The sequence below is a fragment of the Suncus etruscus genome, chromosome 18, assembly GCF_024139225.1.
Source record: "Suncus etruscus isolate mSunEtr1 chromosome 18, mSunEtr1.pri.cur, whole genome shotgun sequence".
NCBI lineage: Eukaryota > Metazoa > Chordata > Mammalia > Eulipotyphla > Soricidae > Suncus > Suncus etruscus.
Window position 1 is genome coordinate 6,681,603 of NC_064865.1, and position 17,100 is coordinate 6,698,702.

The 17,100-nt window shown below is 48.0% G+C and overlaps 1 protein-coding gene across 1 annotated transcript in view; it reads right to left on the reverse strand.

Annotated features, from left to right (window-relative positions):
• Nucleotides 1-7,670: 7,670 nt before the first annotated feature.
• Nucleotides 7,671-17,100, reverse strand: part of PRKN (parkin RBR E3 ubiquitin protein ligase) — a 1,108,857-nt gene continuing 1,099,427 nt past the window's right edge. Inside the window, exons 11-12 of the mRNA XM_049765509.1 lie at nucleotides 14,343-14,460; nucleotides 7,671-8,498 (exon numbers count right to left, since the gene is read on the reverse strand). Coding sequence (XP_049621466.1) covers nucleotides 8,386-8,498; nucleotides 14,343-14,460 — 231 coding nt within the window. The 3' untranslated portion in view covers nucleotides 7,671-8,385. The remainder of the gene's footprint in view (nucleotides 8,499-14,342; nucleotides 14,461-17,100) is intronic.

A 17,100-nucleotide genomic window follows, 5' to 3' on the forward strand; every position in this document is an offset into this window, starting at 1 on the left:
CTGGTTTGTGTAGGAGTTCCCTATAAATTAGTGATTCCCCCAACTACTATTCCCAGTATGTAATGACTGAATTAATATGTAATCAGCTTCATTGTATCTAAAGCCTTAGGACTAGTCAGGTGCTCCCCTGATCAGTTTCTTACTGTCTTACTCTCTAACCCTACCTCATCTTTCACAAAGCATTAAAAATTCTAAGAATAATCTTCTATTTTATTGTGTATTTTTGTGTGTTTTAAATAAATCAATTTGTTCTGTAAAAAAAAAAAAATCACTCCTGGCAGGCTTGGGCTTGGGGGACCTTATGAGATGCTGAGATTGAAGCTGGGTCCGTCACATGCAAGGCAAACACCCTCTCCACTGTGCTATTGATCTGGCCCCTGATTTTTTGGGGGGCCACATCTGGCAGCACTCAGAAATTATTCCGGGCAGGTTCAGAGGACTATTTGGAACGCCAGGAATTGAACCCGGGACAACCATGTGCAAGGCAAATGTCCTACCCACTGTGCTATTACTCCAGCCTTGATTTTTAAGTTGGAATGAGAGCTGGTGAATCCCAGGTGATCACAGCATCACTGCATCATGGTGACACTCCGGGATGAGGAAATGGTCCTTGTCTAGGAAGAAGCTAGATGCAGAGTCCCCTGAACTGGGATGCTGGGGAAGACTGATGCCCCCTTTTGCAATCCAGGAGCTTCCTTATGTGGTTCACACACAGAGAAGAATGAGCAAATCAAATCAAAAGGAGGTCTTTAGTTTTGGCTTTGGGGGTCACTTCTGGCAGGGCTGGGGAACCCTCTGGGATGCTGGAGATGGAAGGAGGATCAACCCATAAAACATGGAAGGAGCATGTGACCCTAGTTGGCACCCACTGCTCTGTCTGATTCCCACCAGCAATATTAGCTCCAAGAGCTGTTACTATCACATAAGCCAAAAGCAGGCTCGTGGGCTATTTGGAGATTTTCATGGAAAAGGAAACAGACTGACAAGGAGAGTTTTCATTGCCTGGGAAACTGGCCCACAGAAAGTCAGATTCAGATCCAAAATCCAACAGCACTTCAAGGGATAATGGTCTTTACTTGTCCTCCAAAACCTAAGGTAAGGAGTCTGGAACCCTCACACAGAAACCTGTTTTCCTTTGTGGGTCTTTTACGCTTTGTTTTGTTTTTTTTTTTTTGGGCCCCGCAGTTCTCAGGGGTTACTCCTGGCTCTGTGTTCAGGAATCACTCCTGGCTGGACCTATATGGGATGCTGAGGATCAAACCTGGGTGGGCTGCATGCAAGGCAAATGCCCAACCCAATGAACTATTGCTCTAGCCCTTCCTTGCTGGTTTTTGGACCATATCTAGTGGTGATCAGGGTTGACTCCTGGTTCTGTGTTCAGGAGTTAGTTCTGGCAGTGCTTGGGGGACCTTCTGAAGTGCTGAGGATCAAATCTAGGTGAGTTGCTTACAAGGCAAGTACCCTCCTTACCAGCTACGCTTTTGCTCCAGCCTTCCAGTTTTGTTTAGGTTTGCAGAAAAGCTAGGGTGGGCCTAGGGGACCAGCCCACCAGGGAATCTATTGCTCACTGTCCACTCCCCATCTGCAGCCATCGCTAAATGATGTATTTCCCTCCCCTCCTCTATCATTGCCCCCTCTCCTATCATTTGTTCAGGAACGGGGAATGATTGTTATTCTAAGCACCTGAAATTGTCTTCCTGTCAGTCTCTGGCCAATAAAGCTTCCTGTGTTTTGACTCACCCCACAAGGTCACACCTTCCTCACAATGACTTTGGCAGCCCAGAGAACGAGCATAGAGGGGAGAGAGCACTTGCCTTGCATGTTTCCAACTGGGGTTCCATCTCTGGCACCTCATATAGTCCCCTGATCACCCTTAGGAATGACCCCTTTGTGCAGAGCCCAGAGGAATCCCTGAGCACAGCTGGATGTGACCCCGAAAGTCCTCCCCTGACCAAACCAGTTCTCATTTACCTGGATTTTCCCACGTGCTCATGGTGTACTCAAGTGGACGACAGACATGATCTTCGTATTCCTGAGCATTAGTTCTTGTTTCACATCAGGATTTTTTCCCCCTTTTTCATTCGCCTCTTGCCCATTTCCAAGGGCAAGGACTTGTACCATTTACAAGGTACAGTCCTTGAACCTGGCCATGGGGCAGGTTGGAGTTGAGTCAAAGTGATAGGTTGTCTCCAGAGTCTATACCTGCCCTCAAGTGGATCATACACAGTCGTCCTAGTACAGGTCTTAGCACAGATGCTACCAGGCAGAAAAGGGGATGGATGATGGGACAAGGTCAGGGGAGTGATGAGTGATGAGACAAGGTCCCAGTGGTAGGAAAGGCCCCCCCAGCCCAGGCTGAGAACACCCGACCGTCTTGGGGGCGCCACCTGGCGGTACTTAGGGAACTTCGAGTGCAAAGCCTGTTCTGGCCCTGGATGTTGCTATAGCAGTGAGTTCTGGGCAAACATTCTGTTTCCTTTCTCGGCTCCAGTTCTTTCTTTTCTGGGGTCTTCGATCATTATCATGTCTTTTGCTGGCATGGGGGTGGGAACTGCTTGATTTTTAACTCCAGCACTCTTGGCCTGTGCAAATAAGCTCCTCTTCCCCCACCTTAGGCTGGGATCTGGATTCCTTGAACTTTCCCTAACAAAATCCAGGGCCTCTGAGTCTGGCTTCGGCAGTTGAACCAGGAGAGGATTTTTCTGTTTGTTTTTGCAGGATTCAGGGTGCAGCCCAGGAGGGGGTGTGGTGTGGCATTAAGGGGCCCAGTCTATGTGGAGATGAGTATCATTGTCAGCTTCTCTTACAGTACTTAGGCGGACAGACTGTTTAAACTCCAGTTTCTGGGCTGGGGCTATGGTAGCAGGTAGGGTGTTGGCTTTGCCCATGACCCACGTGGGTTTGATCCCCAACTCACCACATGGTCCCCTGAGCCCTGCCATGAGACATCCCTGAACAGAGCCAGGAGTAAGCCCTGAGCACTGCCAGGTGTCATTCCTCCATACCCTCCTCCCCCCCAAAACAAAACAAAACAAAAACCAACCAACCAACCAAAAGAAACCAAGCGTTTTCTTTTATTTTTTGGTTTTTGGGTGATATCCAGCGGTGGCAGCAGCACTCAGGGATTACTCCTGGCTCTGGGCTCAGAAATCTCACCTGGCAAGCACAGGGAACCATATGGGATGCTGGGATTTGAACCACTGTCAGACCTAGATCGTCTGCATGCAAAGCAAATGCTCTACCACTGTGCTATCTCCCTGGGCCAAAACTTTTTCTTTTTACTTATTTTTTACCAACCCATTATAGATTGTGGACAAGTCAAGATAGTAATTGTTGGGTTTGAAAGGAGCCTTTTCAGATGTTGATGCCACTTACAAAAGAAAGAGAAGCAGGTTTATCGGGAGTAGGGAGTAATCCAAAGGCCAATTTCTACTCCAAGCTGTGTGTTCAAGGGCAGAGAGATCCCTTCAAGGGCAAAGAGGTCCTTTCAAGGACAAAGGGGTCCAGAACATTCTTCAAGGTTAGTCCCACCTCACCCCATCCCTCCACCTGCTTTAAAAGTATGTTTTCAAAAAGGGACTCACAAACTGTTTTTTTTTGTTTGTTTTTGGGTCACACCCAGCGTTGCTCAGGGATTACTCCTGGCTATCTGCTCAGAAATAGCTCCTGGCAGGCACGGGGGACCCTATGGGACACCGGGATTCGAACCAACCACCTTTGGTCCTGGATCGGCTGCTTGCAAGGCAAACGCCGCTGTGCTATCTCTCCGGGCCCAACTCACAAACTCTTGATTCTTTTATTCACACGTTGAGCACAGCTTTTATTCACACATGGCAGGTTCTGTTCCTCAGATTCTGAGGGCTTTTCCTTCTGATACTCAGATTACTTCCTCTCACCTATCCAGCTCTGTGCTTGGGCTGACACCCAAGGGTGCCTGCTGGCAAATGGCTGATTGTCTTTCCTGGGGGCTGAGACCAACCTTCTATTCTGGCCCTTTTGGTTTCCAACTGGAGCTGGGGAGTAGGGGCACCAAGGAAGAGTCCTGATCCCAGAGGATGAGGTAGAGAACAAGGTGGTCTTTATCACATGGGTTGGTCAGATCATTGGGATCAGGCTAGGCAAGCACTGGAAACCTCAGCAAAGCTCTGGTCCAAGCAATCAGGGAGATAGGGAAACCTCCACTCCCAATAGCAATGAGTTCTTGAGATGTCATCAAAGTTGGGATGGAATTTGAAGACATTCCTCTTGTCACTAGCCCTAAGGCTACCAGGCCTCACCTTGTTTATAGGTGCAGGAATTTTGGGCTGTTAAGAGAAGCTGCAACAGGAACAAAGTCCGGGGAAGGAAAATCAGAGATCAACTGCTCATGGCCCTTTCTCTTGGCAACCACCTTAGCAAGGTGAAGAAATGGGAAGAAAGCCCCCACACAGGGCAAATTGGGAGAAACCATATACGAGCCGACTTGGAACAAATGACGGGCATTCGTGTCTTTTTCAGCCCATATACATGCCACTTGCACCTCCCCTCTTTTATTTGTTGTTGTTGTTTTTTTGGGCCACACCCATTTGACGCTCAGGGGTTACTCCTGGCTATGCGCTTAGAAATCGCCCCTGGCTTGGGGGGACCATATGGGATACCGGGGGATCGAACTGCGGTCCGTCCTACGCTAGCGCTTGCAAGGCAGACTACCTTACCTCTAGCGCCACCTTCCCGGCCCCACCTCCCCTCTTAAGATGTTAACTTACATACTTCTTTAGTTTTCATTTTTGGGCTACACCCTGCAGTACTCAGGGTTACTCCTGGCAGTGCTTGGGGGTGAGGACCAAATGGAATGTCAGGGATTAAACCCGGGCTAGCCATGTGCAGAGCAAGTGCCTTACCTGTTATATATCTCGTCAGTCCATTTCATACTTTCTCACACACTTGGAATGTGTACTAGGGCTCTCCAACTTTGGAGAACTGTATACTTCCTTTTGTGTGACACACACACACAAACACACACAGTTTCTTTCTCCTTCCTCAGAATTCCTAAATAAACTTTGATTTTACTTCATTGCTCTTTTCTTCCTGAAAGACCTAGGTAAGGTCTTTTTCTTGCAAAGAGCAATTCCCTGTTCTTGCCTGAGTCCACAGCTTCCTTAGAAAGTGGGTGGTGATTAAGTCCTGCTCTTGGCAGAACAAGTGGATGTCAGGTGCATCATGATAGCTGCTTTGTGGGACTGGTGGGCTGTGAGGTCTGTGCTCTATAGGGGCTCACTATAGACCATCAGTCCTAGATCTCCCCAACCCTTCTGGGGTAGCTGAGGTGGGGAGAGAGAAAGTGGTAGATTTCCTCCTTGAGGCTGCCGCCCCTCTCTCCCCCTACTTCACATAAGTCACTCGGGAGACCACCACCAGCAGCAATAGAATGTCACTGCATGCTCATCCTTACTTTGCTTCACGCTTAAGCAATGTGGGGACGCCATGGCATCTTAGAAGGCATCTCCTACAATCAGCATTTTCTTAGCTTGAAACAGTTCACCCAAAGTGCAGACAGGGTAGGCATCTTTGTAAAATTTCCACCCATAAGCAAAAATCATCTCTTGTGAATGCTAGAAACCAGTCATACAGCCAGAGATATGTCCATTTCCATTGGAACAAAGTGACCCCTAATGCCAGGGAAGGTGCAGATGGTATTGTCACTGGGGCCTCTGAAGTAACTGTGTTTCAAGAAATTTCTGGGGGGAAAGGAGCTCTGAGTGAGCTTGGGGACAGACACTAAGCAGCTCTGGGGTGAATGAGTCCTGCCTGAGTCCCCTTCTCACCTGCATTCATAGGCACAGACCCTCTCACCTCTGCATGCCCCAGGTCTGAGCTCAGGGCTTTTCTCTAGGAGCAGCAAGACTGCTGGCCCTGGTTGGATGGAAGCAACGGGCAACTGAAGAAGCTGTGGGATGGACACAGGGTCTATGGGGTCTGGGCAGTTTGCATTCCACTATCCCCTCCTCCTTTCCTCAACTCAAAAGCATGCCAGTGAAGGTCACTGTGTCCTTTCGTAGGGTCACAGCTCCCTGAGACATCAGAAATAGGAATATGAATGTACATTGGAGTGGGCTGCACTGTAGGCTGCATCTTCTGTAAACATGACTTTCTACACTAAGTGTTTGCAAACATCTGTCCTCGAAGAGGAAAAGTTGATTGAAACTCAAATTCAATCCACATAATAAGGAACTAGTCTGGGATGCATTTACTGCCCTGTACTGAAAGTGTCTACTTGGAACAGCTCTGGCTGCAAAGTTCCTGAAGGTTTGCAAATTAGAGGCCAGAGGGTAGATACCCAGAAAAAAACTGGGTCCCCTTGACAGTTAGAGAAGGGCTCATTTTCTGGTCTTGGAAGTTTTCCTTCCTCTAAGACGCTGCTTTAATAACCTGCATTTGCTTCACATAGAGAACCCAAATAAAACTATTTCTAAGTGTCTTTCACAGGCGACTTAATCCATTCAATTCACAGTGGAGACCAACAGGAATTAGCTAAAACTCCAGGCAGAAAAAAAAAAACAAGTGTCAAAGCAAAGTATAGATTTTGTAGTACTTTCAGAGAAAAACCCTCAAATCGTGATTTCTTTCTAAAGAGGCAGCTAGTTAAATAGAATCAAGTTTAAGTGTTTGACCTCCTCCCTGTAACTGAAACATCTAACATGCTTACTGTCTTGCAGCTTCCTAAGAGGCTGTTTTATCATTGGTGCAATATATAGAGGATCCTTGGAAACAAATATTTTGCCCATTGCCTGATGGTAAGTGTCTGCAAAGGGAAAAAAGGACACTGCTCATCTGAGAACCTGGGCACCTATAGGAAGTGCTCTGATAATGGCATCCTGACCAAGGGGTTGAGCATCTTTCCAACAGTGCCTGAAGGAGTAGGAAATAGGAGACCTAAGAAGCCCCTCTCCGTGGGCATCCCTCGATTCACGTAAAAATGACAATCAGAAGAAAGCAGAGACTTGTGGCTTGATCAATAACCCTAAATTGCCTGAGGTCTGGAAATGACTGTTTTTTTTAAACTTTATTGATTGATTGGTTTTGGGGCTATACCCAGTAGCACTCAGGGGTTCCTCCTGGCTCTGCACTCAAAAATTGCTCACTGCAGGCCTGGGGGACCATGTGGAATGCTAGGGATTGAACCGGGGCCTCCTGGGTAGACTGCATGCAAGGCAAGTGCCCTACCACTATGCTTTCTCTCTGGCCCCTGGAAATGACTATTACTGCTGCTAGTAAGTTCAGTCTGAACTTTTGTTGGTAATTTTTTAATTTGTTTTGGAGTCACACCTGGTTCTGCACTCAGGCATCCCTCCTGGTGTTGCTTAGGGGTCCACATGGAATGTGAGGGATTGAACCAGTCAGCAAGCCTGCCTGACAAGTGCCCTCCCTACCGTACTTATAGTTTCAGCCCCTATTGTTTATCTTTTAGAGTCAGGGATTAAGCCCAGGCCCCCACACAGATGAAGCTGAGGGGGCTCTACTTCTGAGCTATACTCCTCACCAGTACTACTGGGGCAAAAAGAGCAGGGCAGGGGCCTGAGAATATCTCCTGTAACTTCCTTCTTGTGATCTGAGGAGAGCTTAGGAGGTATTGATCAGCGTGAGCTGTTATGTACTCACTTGTCTGAACAGAGACCAGAACACAGAAGGAGTAGAGGACATAACATTTATTTCATCGCGATGGACCTCAGGTCTCGGACCCATTCACAGATGATTCAAACCCTGAGATTGCATTTCTACTCTAAAAATTACATTCAGAGATGACCCATGGTAATACAAGATTGCCTGTGGGCTGCATTGTCTATAGTTTAAATCTTTTACCACACAGCCTGGTGAAATATAAGAAGACAGGATATGATTTCAGCCATACATGAAGTGAACAGTAGTTTTTCCCCAAAGCCCAGTGTTATTAGAATCTACATATCCTGCTGTTTAGCAGAACGTGTGTAGTCAGCACTGATAATCCATTTGTCCCATTAAGTCCCAATAACGTTTGGCCTTCAACTGACCCAGGAGACTGTGGAAGTTGCCTTCGTTATTATTTTGATTTGTTTTGAGCCACACTGGATGGTGCTCAGAAATCACTCCTAAAAGGATGTCAGTGACTGAACCTGCATCGATCTTGTGGAAGGCAAAGACCCTCCCCAAGGTCCTATTGCATTGAATTAACATAACAAACTGGCATATGATAGTGTGTGTGATTGTGCATTTGTAGGTGTTTTCGTGTGTGTGTGTGTGTGTGTGTGTATGTGTGTGTGCATGTACGTACGTGCGCCTGTGCCGATGTTAGCATGTAGACGTGTAACTGGGGTGGGTGGGTGGAGGGACGGAGGGTGGGTGTGTCCAACAGGGCTGCCTCAGCCATGGCTACACGTCGAACCAGTGATCCCCCATGCAAAGGCGGTTCCACTCACAGCCGCAGTTCCAACACCACTCGAGCTGGCACTGGGGCTGCGGGCACTTCATGTGCATGCATCCTCCTGCGGACAAAGAAAGGGCATGAGGGTCAGCGCTGTTGCATGATGCAATGGCGGCGCTGGGATGGGTGGGTGGTGGTTCCAGAGCGCGCGCATCCGTGCCTTGGAGCGGCGCCATTACTTTCTTCCCTAGGCATGGGGCGTGGAGACGTCCCCCGCCCACTGCCCCAAAATGTCCGGTGCGCACCGGAAATTCCGAGGCCAACAGCGGAAGCAACGCGTGGCCAGGCCGGACACATGCAAGCTCGGCCACGCGCCCCATTCCATCTCCATCCGCCATTATGACCTTGCAGACCGGAAGATGACCTCAGTGACCTCCGGAAGAAAAAGCCACCGCTGCGCGCAGGGCATTGTGGGTTCTGTAGTTCCCTGGTCATGTGTCTCCTAGTGGGTTCTGAACTGGGCCCAGCAGAGAGATCGACTTGGGAGGGGGGTGTATACGGAGAGTTGGATTCTTCATCTAAATGCGTTATTTTATTACAAATATGGAAACCTGTTGGAGGCTAGAGAGAGGGCTGTGGGGAGGGTGCTTACCTTCAAATGGCTGATTTGGGTTCCATCATTGGTATTCCATATGGTCCCCCACTCCTAAGCCCTGCCAGGAATGATCCCTGAGTGCAGAGTCAGGAGTAAGCTCTGAGCGGCATCAGGTGTGACCCAAAAATCAAACCAAAAAAAGTTGGGCATTGATACCCCAAGAACTCAGAGGTTACTTCTGGTTCTGTGCTTTGGGGCTGGCTTCTAACAATGCCAGGAGACAGTGTGATATTGTGGGGTGAACCCAGCAGGGTCTTTCTTGTACAAGCAACGCCTATGCCCAGCACATATTGTGCTATTTTGTTGGTCTTATATTGAGTATTTTAAAGATATTTCATGTAACTCAACAGTCTACTATGTACTATGCAGTAATAGATTTGTTTGTATTTGTTTGGGGTTCTATAGCAGGGCAGAATTACTGAAGCATGAGAAGGTAGCAGCAATGGGAGGAAGCTGGGGCTCGGGGTTGAGGGGATGTGAGATGCTCTGTACCCACAAATTCATTGATTTCCCCTACACTGAGCACACCGACAGTAACCTCTCTTTCCGCCTTTTCTCAGGGCCCAGCCCTTTGAGATGGGAGATCTAAGAATGCAGTGGGGTGTGGAACATGGTGACATGCAAGACAAAGTCCCTGCTTTCACAAAATTGAGGGAAGATGCTCACTCAAGGACACCACCCCATGGCTAAAGCCAACTCGTGTTTACTTCTGGGGCACAGTCACCTGGGCCACATGGAGGTGAGGATGTTATTTGCATGAAATTTGAAAACAAGAACTGCTTCTACCTGGATTTCTCAGGGAAGCTGGGCAAAGGCTGTTTCTTTGCTTGAATCCCACAGAACACTGAATGTTCACTACAATATGTTTGTACCGATAGTCTATTTTTTGTTTTGGTTTGTTTTTGAGCCACACTTGATGTTCAGGACAATTCCTGGATCTGTACTCAAGAATTATTCCAGGGGCTGGAGTGATAGCACGGGGGTAGGGTTTGATCATCAGCATTCCACATATGGTTCCCCGAGCCTGGGAGGAGCAATTTCTGAGTGCAGATCCAGGGGTAACCCCTGAGCACTGCTGGGTGTGACCCAAAAAACAAAAAAAGAATTATTCCTGGGTTTGGAGCAATAGCACAGTGGCAAATACCTTACCACTGTGCTATCTCTCCAGCCTATCCAATGATCTTTTTTTTTTTTTTTTTTGGTTTTTAGGCCACACCCAGCGGTGCTAAGAGGTTAATCCTGGCTATCTGCTCAGAAATAGCTCCTGGCAGGCATGGGGACCATATGGGATGCCGGGATTCGAACCAACCACCTTAGGTCCTAGATCGGCTGCTTGCAAAGCAAACGCCGCTGGGCTATCTCTCTAGCCCCTCCAATGATCTTTTAAGCCATTTTCTTATGACTCCAAATTCCAACTCATAGTTTCATTACAATGTCATTATTATCATGAGAAAAGTGCATAAGAACATCTACATCTGATTTCAAATATTTACGGATATGTAACCAAGGGCATTTAATTGGCTGAAGCGGTAGCACAGCAGTAGGGCATTTGTCTTGCATGCAGCTGACCCAGGACAGACTAGGTTTGATTCCTGGTATCCCAAATGGGCCCCTGAGCTTGCCAGGAGCAATATCTGAGTGCAGAGACAGGAGTAACCTCTGTGTGTTGCCGAGTGTGGCCGCAAAACAAAACAAAACAAATCTTTTTTTTTTTTTGGTTTTTGGGAAACACTCAGCAAGTGCTTAGGGGTTACTCACAGTGGAGCCGGAGCAATAGCATTGTGGGTAGGGTGTTTGCCTTGCATGCAGCTGACCTGAATTCTATCCTGGCATCCGATATGTTCCTCGAGCCTACCAAGAGCAATTTCTGAGTGCAGAGCCAGAAGTAATTCCCGAGCGCCTCTGGATGTGGTCCCCCCAAAACTTATTCCTGGAAGGCTTGGGGGACCATATGAAATGCCAGGGATCAAGCTAAAAAATGCCATGTGCAAAGCAAATGCCCTCCCTGCTGTGTTATATTAATCTGGCTTTAAAGGCAATTTTTTATTTATTTATATTTTTTGGTCTTGAGGCCATATACTCAAAATAAGATTTATATATATATATATATATATATATATATATATATATATATATATATATATTAATGCCCTTGGTTACATATCCGTAAATATTTGAAGTCAGTAGATGTAGATGTTCTTATGCACTTTTCTCATGATAATAATGACATTGTCATGAAACTATGAGTTGGATCTGGAGTCATAAGAAAATGGCTTAAGAAGATCATTGAACAGGCTGGAGAGATAGCACAGTGGTAATGCATTTGGTTTGCTGCTGTGCAATTGCTCCAGGGATTGAATCTGGGCTGCTCCCAGTTCCGCCACATGCAAGGCAAATGCCCTACTGCTGTGCTGTCACTCCAATTCCCCCCCCAGGCAATTTAAAGGAATTTCAACCCATCCTCATTTTGTTACTTTGTTGTCTTCCTTTAAATATCACTTATATAATACAAGCAATGTGAAGATTAAAATGAATACAATGAAAAAGAAACAGAACTTTGCAACCCTGTTTCTGAGTATTTCTCATCTAGGACCCATAATTTTGAACACATCAACCTAAACGAGCATACTCTTAGGATATTAATGATATAATAAAAGAACATAATGCCATGTAATCACTTAAGTTTCTTGAGAATATTCTAACTGCCTCCTGAGGACTACATTCAAATTTAATGAGATAGTAATGGGGTGCTCAGTGGGGGGAGGAGAGTGTTCCCCTGTGACACTCTCACACACTGAATACTAACAAAACAACTAGTATTTGCTCATGGGCACAGGACAGGCAATGGCACGGGAGGGGGGAGAAGGGGATGAAGAAATGATAGGAGTGATGAAACAACAGTACAGTGGGGCCCGGAGAGATAGCACAGTGGCGTTTGCCTTGCAAGCAGCCAATCCAGGACCAAAGGTAGTTGGTTCGAATCCCGGTGTCCCATATGGTCCCCCGTGCCTGCCAAGAGCTATTTCTGAGCAGACAGCCAGGAGTAACTCCTGAGCACCGCTGGGTGTGACCCAAAAACCAAAAACCAAAACAAAACAAAAAAACAGTACAGTGGGGAGGGTACCTTGCATCTGGCTGACCCAGGTTCAATCCCCATAGTGTCCCCTGAGTCTACCAGGAGTGATTCCTGAGCACAACTGATGTGTCCGCTCACCAGAAAGAAAAAGAAAAATAAGGGGCCGGTGAGATGGCGCTAGAGGTAAGGTGTCTGCCTTGCAAGCGCTAGCCAAGGAAGGACTGTGGTTCGATTCCCCAGTATCCCATATGGTCCTCCCAAGCCAGGGGCAATTTCTGAGCGCTTAGCCAGGAGTAACTCCTGAGCATCAAACTGGTGTGGCCCAAAAAACCAAAATAAAATAAAAATAAAAAAAATAAATAAAAGTGAGAACACAGTGATTTCTTTTCTTTTGGGGCAAGTTTGGGAGATGTGGAGAAGCCTTAAGGATCCTTTTCCCCTGGAAAGTCCCAGAGGGGCTGGTGCATGTCAGGGGCTGGGGACTACAGAACTTAGTCTGCTGAGTGGGACCAAAGTAGGGAGCAGAAGGGTTCCTAGTAAGCAGCAGGCAGCCTTCCCTGGTCATGTACACAGGGAGTGAGCCAGAATGGGATGAGATGAAAGTGAGGGAAGAAGGTTCTAGAGAGCAAAGGCCATTGATTACAGGTGGAATCAATGAAAGTGAAAATAATTCAAACAGTCCCCGTGGCTGCAAGAAGGACCTGCTGAACAAGGAACAGGAGCTCAGGGCAAACAAATGAAACCAGTCCATGTGTGGGCTTCACTTTCTTGCCTTTGGCAACAAGCTTTCTGCCCATGAGGAGAAGCAATTGTCTAGTTTTGTTTTCTTTAAATTTTTTGTTGTGGGGCTGAGGAGATAGTACCAAGCAAGGGCCAGAAAGATGATGCAGTAGGATGTTTGCCTTGCACATGGTAAACCTGGGTTTGATTCCCAGCATCCCATAGTATCTCCTTAGGTTACCAAGGTTAGCAGAACATGAGGGACTCTGTTTGGGTTTTGAGCCAGACCTGGAAGAGCTCAGGGGTTCCTAATGGCTCTGCAGTCAGAAATTACTCCTGGCAGGTGCAGGGGGACTATATGGAATGCTGGGGATTGAACCCCAGTTGGTTGCGTGCAAAGCAAACACTCTACCTGCTGTGTTATCACTCAGGCCTTATGCCAAGCTCTGGTTAGTACTGTTTCATATGGATGCACAGAGTTGGAAGCTGGTTATACCTCTAAGGTAAGCTTGGATCCACAAGATTGTGTTTTTGGGTCCCCCACACTCTTACTGTGTAGTGCAGGGAAAGGGCAAAGGGCACTGGGCTCCCAACTCTGACTTGGAGACAGGAGCAGGTGGGGAGTCTAACGCAGATTATTGACTTCTCAAGATCATACAAATAACATGGCCATGACCAAGGGGTTTCTCGAGTCTGGGCACTGGTATGATGTGCCAAGTGCCCATGATCTAATGCAGAAAGCTCTTCTCCTGACAAAGCTTCTGTGCTTGCTCTCTGTGGCACCAACGAGGACTTTCTCAGCTGATCAAGAAAGTGCAAAGGGGCCCCAGAGCGATAGCACAGTAGGTAGGACATTTGCTGTGAATGCAGCATACCTGGGTTCAACCGCCCAGCATCCCATATAGTTCCCTGAGACTTCCGGGAGTAATTTATTTTTTCTTTTTTTGATTTTTGGGTCACACCACCCGGCAGTGTTCAGAGGTCACTCCTGGCTCTACGCTCAGAAATCGCTTCTGTCAGGCTCTGGTGACCATATGGGATGCCAGAACTTGAACCACCGTCCTTCTGCATGCAAGGCAAATTTCTACCTCCATGCTATCTCACTGGCCCCTGCTAGGAGTAATTTCTGACTGCAGTATCCAGGAATAACCCCCGGAGCACCACCAGGTATGGCCCCCAAGCAAACAAAACAAAACAAAAAAATGAAAAGGCACCAAAGCCAAGGCTTGGGGCCGGAGAACACAGTGGGCGGGCACTTGCCATTCATTGCTATTGCTCCTGACTCAGTCCCTGGTACCACAATGTGGACCCCTGAGCCCCACCAGGAGGGATCTCCGAGAACACAGGTAGGAATAAGCCCGGAGTGCAGCCAGGAAAGGTACCAGAGCTAGCAAGCAAATGAAAACAACAAACCATGACCCTCCGCCCAGGCTTGGGAGGTCTTCAAGTCTAAGTAGGATCCCCAAGAAGCTGCCAGCAGGACTCCTGACTGTGGGGACCCCATAGGCACTTACCATTCTTCTCCACGGGCACCCGGCACCGGGGGCAGGGCTTGGTGGTGCTCTTGATGGTCTCCTTGGATGCCTTCTCCCAGCGGGCCTGCTCTGCGGCCACCTCATCCACACGGTAGGCCTGAGGGGCAGACAGTGGCATTAAGTTGAGTCAGGTTCAATGGGACAGGGCAGAGCTGGGGCCAGAATCTCTGAGAAGTGGAAGCAGCTGGCCCAGGAGCTCAGAGCAAGCAAATCAACCTGGCCACGCGTGGAAGTAACCTTCCCACCTGAGCCAAGAAAGCAGCAGCAATTGCCTGGTTTGTGCAGCTAGCTAGGGTGATAGCACAGCAGGGAGAGTGTTTCTCTTGCATGTGGCCAATCTGGGTTCAATTCCTGGCAACTCCTAGATTTCCCCAAGCATGCCAGGAGTAACCCCCGAGTGCTGTTGGATGTGGCTTAAAATTAAGAAAAAGTTTTGTTGTTGTTTGAGCCATTTCCATCAGCACTCAAGGGTTATTCCTGGCTCTGTACTCAGGGATCACTCCTGGCAACATTGAAGGGACCTTATGGGGTGCTGGGGAGTGAAGCCAGGTCAGCCGCATGCAAGGCAAATGCCCTCCTTGCTGCACCATCTCTCTGTCCCTTGTCCAGTTTATGATGAATTTTGTGGTCCAACCTGTTCTGAATACTTGTAACAAAGTACATTTGCTGAGGGCCGAACATGTAGGTGGAAAGAAATGCTTTCTTATTCATCCCTCCTTTTGGGGGGCTTTTTTTGTTGGCTCTCACTTAGGGTTGCCCAGAGCTTCTCCATATTTCTGGGGAGACCAGGTGGAGCAGGGAAAGCATCAAGGTTTCCTGCAATTACCTCAGTCCATTGCACTTCACTCTTCCTCTAGCTCTTTCTCTCTCTCCCTCTCTCTCTCTCCCTCCCTCTCTCTCCCTCCCTCCCTCCTTCTCTCTCTCTCTCTCTCTCTCTCTCTCTCTCTCTCTCTCTCTCTCATTCTTGCTCTCTTGCTCTAAATCCTCTACTTCATACCAGAATAAAACAGAGAAAAGCTAGCTGGATGGAGCAGGTAGGGGATCTTGAAGGGGTTGAGGTCCTAGAGAAAGGCTGTTTAGGACAGGCCACTGACAGGAATGACACAAGTCACCTGGGCTCAGCCTGGTTCCTTGAGGGGCCTCACACACAGAACCGGTGACAAGAACAATCACCACCTTGACTGGAGCAATAGCACAGTGGGGAGGGCATTTGCCTTGCAGATGGTTGACCTGGGTTTGATCCCCAATATCCGATATGGTTCCCCAAAGCCTGCCAGGGGTGATACCTGAGCCCTGCTGGGCGTGGCCCCCAAACTAAAAAAATTAAAATAAACATCCTCACCTAATTGGTGACAAAAGCAACCATCTCTCAGGAGAAATTGAAAATGCACCTGCACGGAAGAAAACTGGAGCCAGCAAATATTCCCCAGGAGTGAAGAACTTGGAAAAGCCAAACTTTAGGAGCCCAAGAGAAGGGACAGGGTTGAGGAACAGCTTTCTGGGTTGGCCAACCCCAGTTTCATCCCTGGCACCATATGGGCCCTACTGAGCATCACTGGGTACAGGCCAAGATGCCCCCGAAACACTGTTTGAGAAACCTGAATAATCTTAAGCATCATGGTGGGGTGGGGTGGGAAGCTCTGAGCAGCACCATGTCCTCCTGCCCTGGCATTCAATCTCTTGGCTCAAAATCCCTGGGACAGGACCCTCAGCTCCCTATGCTCTTCTTGGGATGGTCCCCAAAAGTCCAACTTCAAAGTAAAATGATAAAACTTGAGATCAACCACCACTAAAATATCACCCAAATTCAAGCTCTTGAGCTTGGAATTTGGCTGTTATTAGGACTACGCAAAGGAGTCTGACAGCTTTCACACAGCATACAACAAATAGAAGCTACAGTGTTTGGCACAGAGTCTCCAGCGTCCTGCAATTTGCACTAGCAAAAATGATGCCTGGAACAATCCGACGACAGTGGTTTATGCCTCTGATTAGCAGCCATGATGGAGACACTGCGGAGGCCCTGATGGCCTGAAGCCTCTTTGAAGGAAATGCAGGGAACTCCATTTGTCCCAGGTGTGGGAAGCAGGAACAAGGGGAAAGCAGCGCACAAACATATCACATTTTCTGCTTGAGGAAACCATGTATGACATCATCTGCTTGGTCACTGGGCATGCAGAGGGCGAGACTTAGGTGGCAGGGAGGGCTGGCAAGCACCAGCTTTGAGACAATGCCTTGTCATCCACCTTCCACCAGGATGTCCAGAAAACTCGCACATGGGCCAAGGATAACTGAGAATCTCACAGACTCAAGTCGAAGCTGGCATCTACTGAAGCTTTGAGAAGCTTGCCCTCTGCTGGTGAGCCCTGGCTCCAGCAGCTAATTGAGAATTTGATTACAGCTGCCAAATTTGGGGTGAACTCACAATGCCCAAGGTATCATGTGGTGTTAGAGAGAGTGAACTCAACACACGCAAAGTGTTGCATTGTCTCTCGCCAGCCCATGAACACACTTTTTTGTTTGTTTGTTTTGACCATACCAGGCAGCCACAGTCTAGGACTACTCCTGGCTCTGCACTCAGGAATCACTGCTGGCAGTTCTTGGAGGAACATATGGGATGCTGGGGATCAAACCAGTCAGTTGCATGCAAGGCAAAATGCCCTATCTGTTGTGCTATTGCTCCAGTCCCCCTGGAGACACATTTTTTTTTGTCTTTAAGTTTTGGGGCCATACCAGGCAG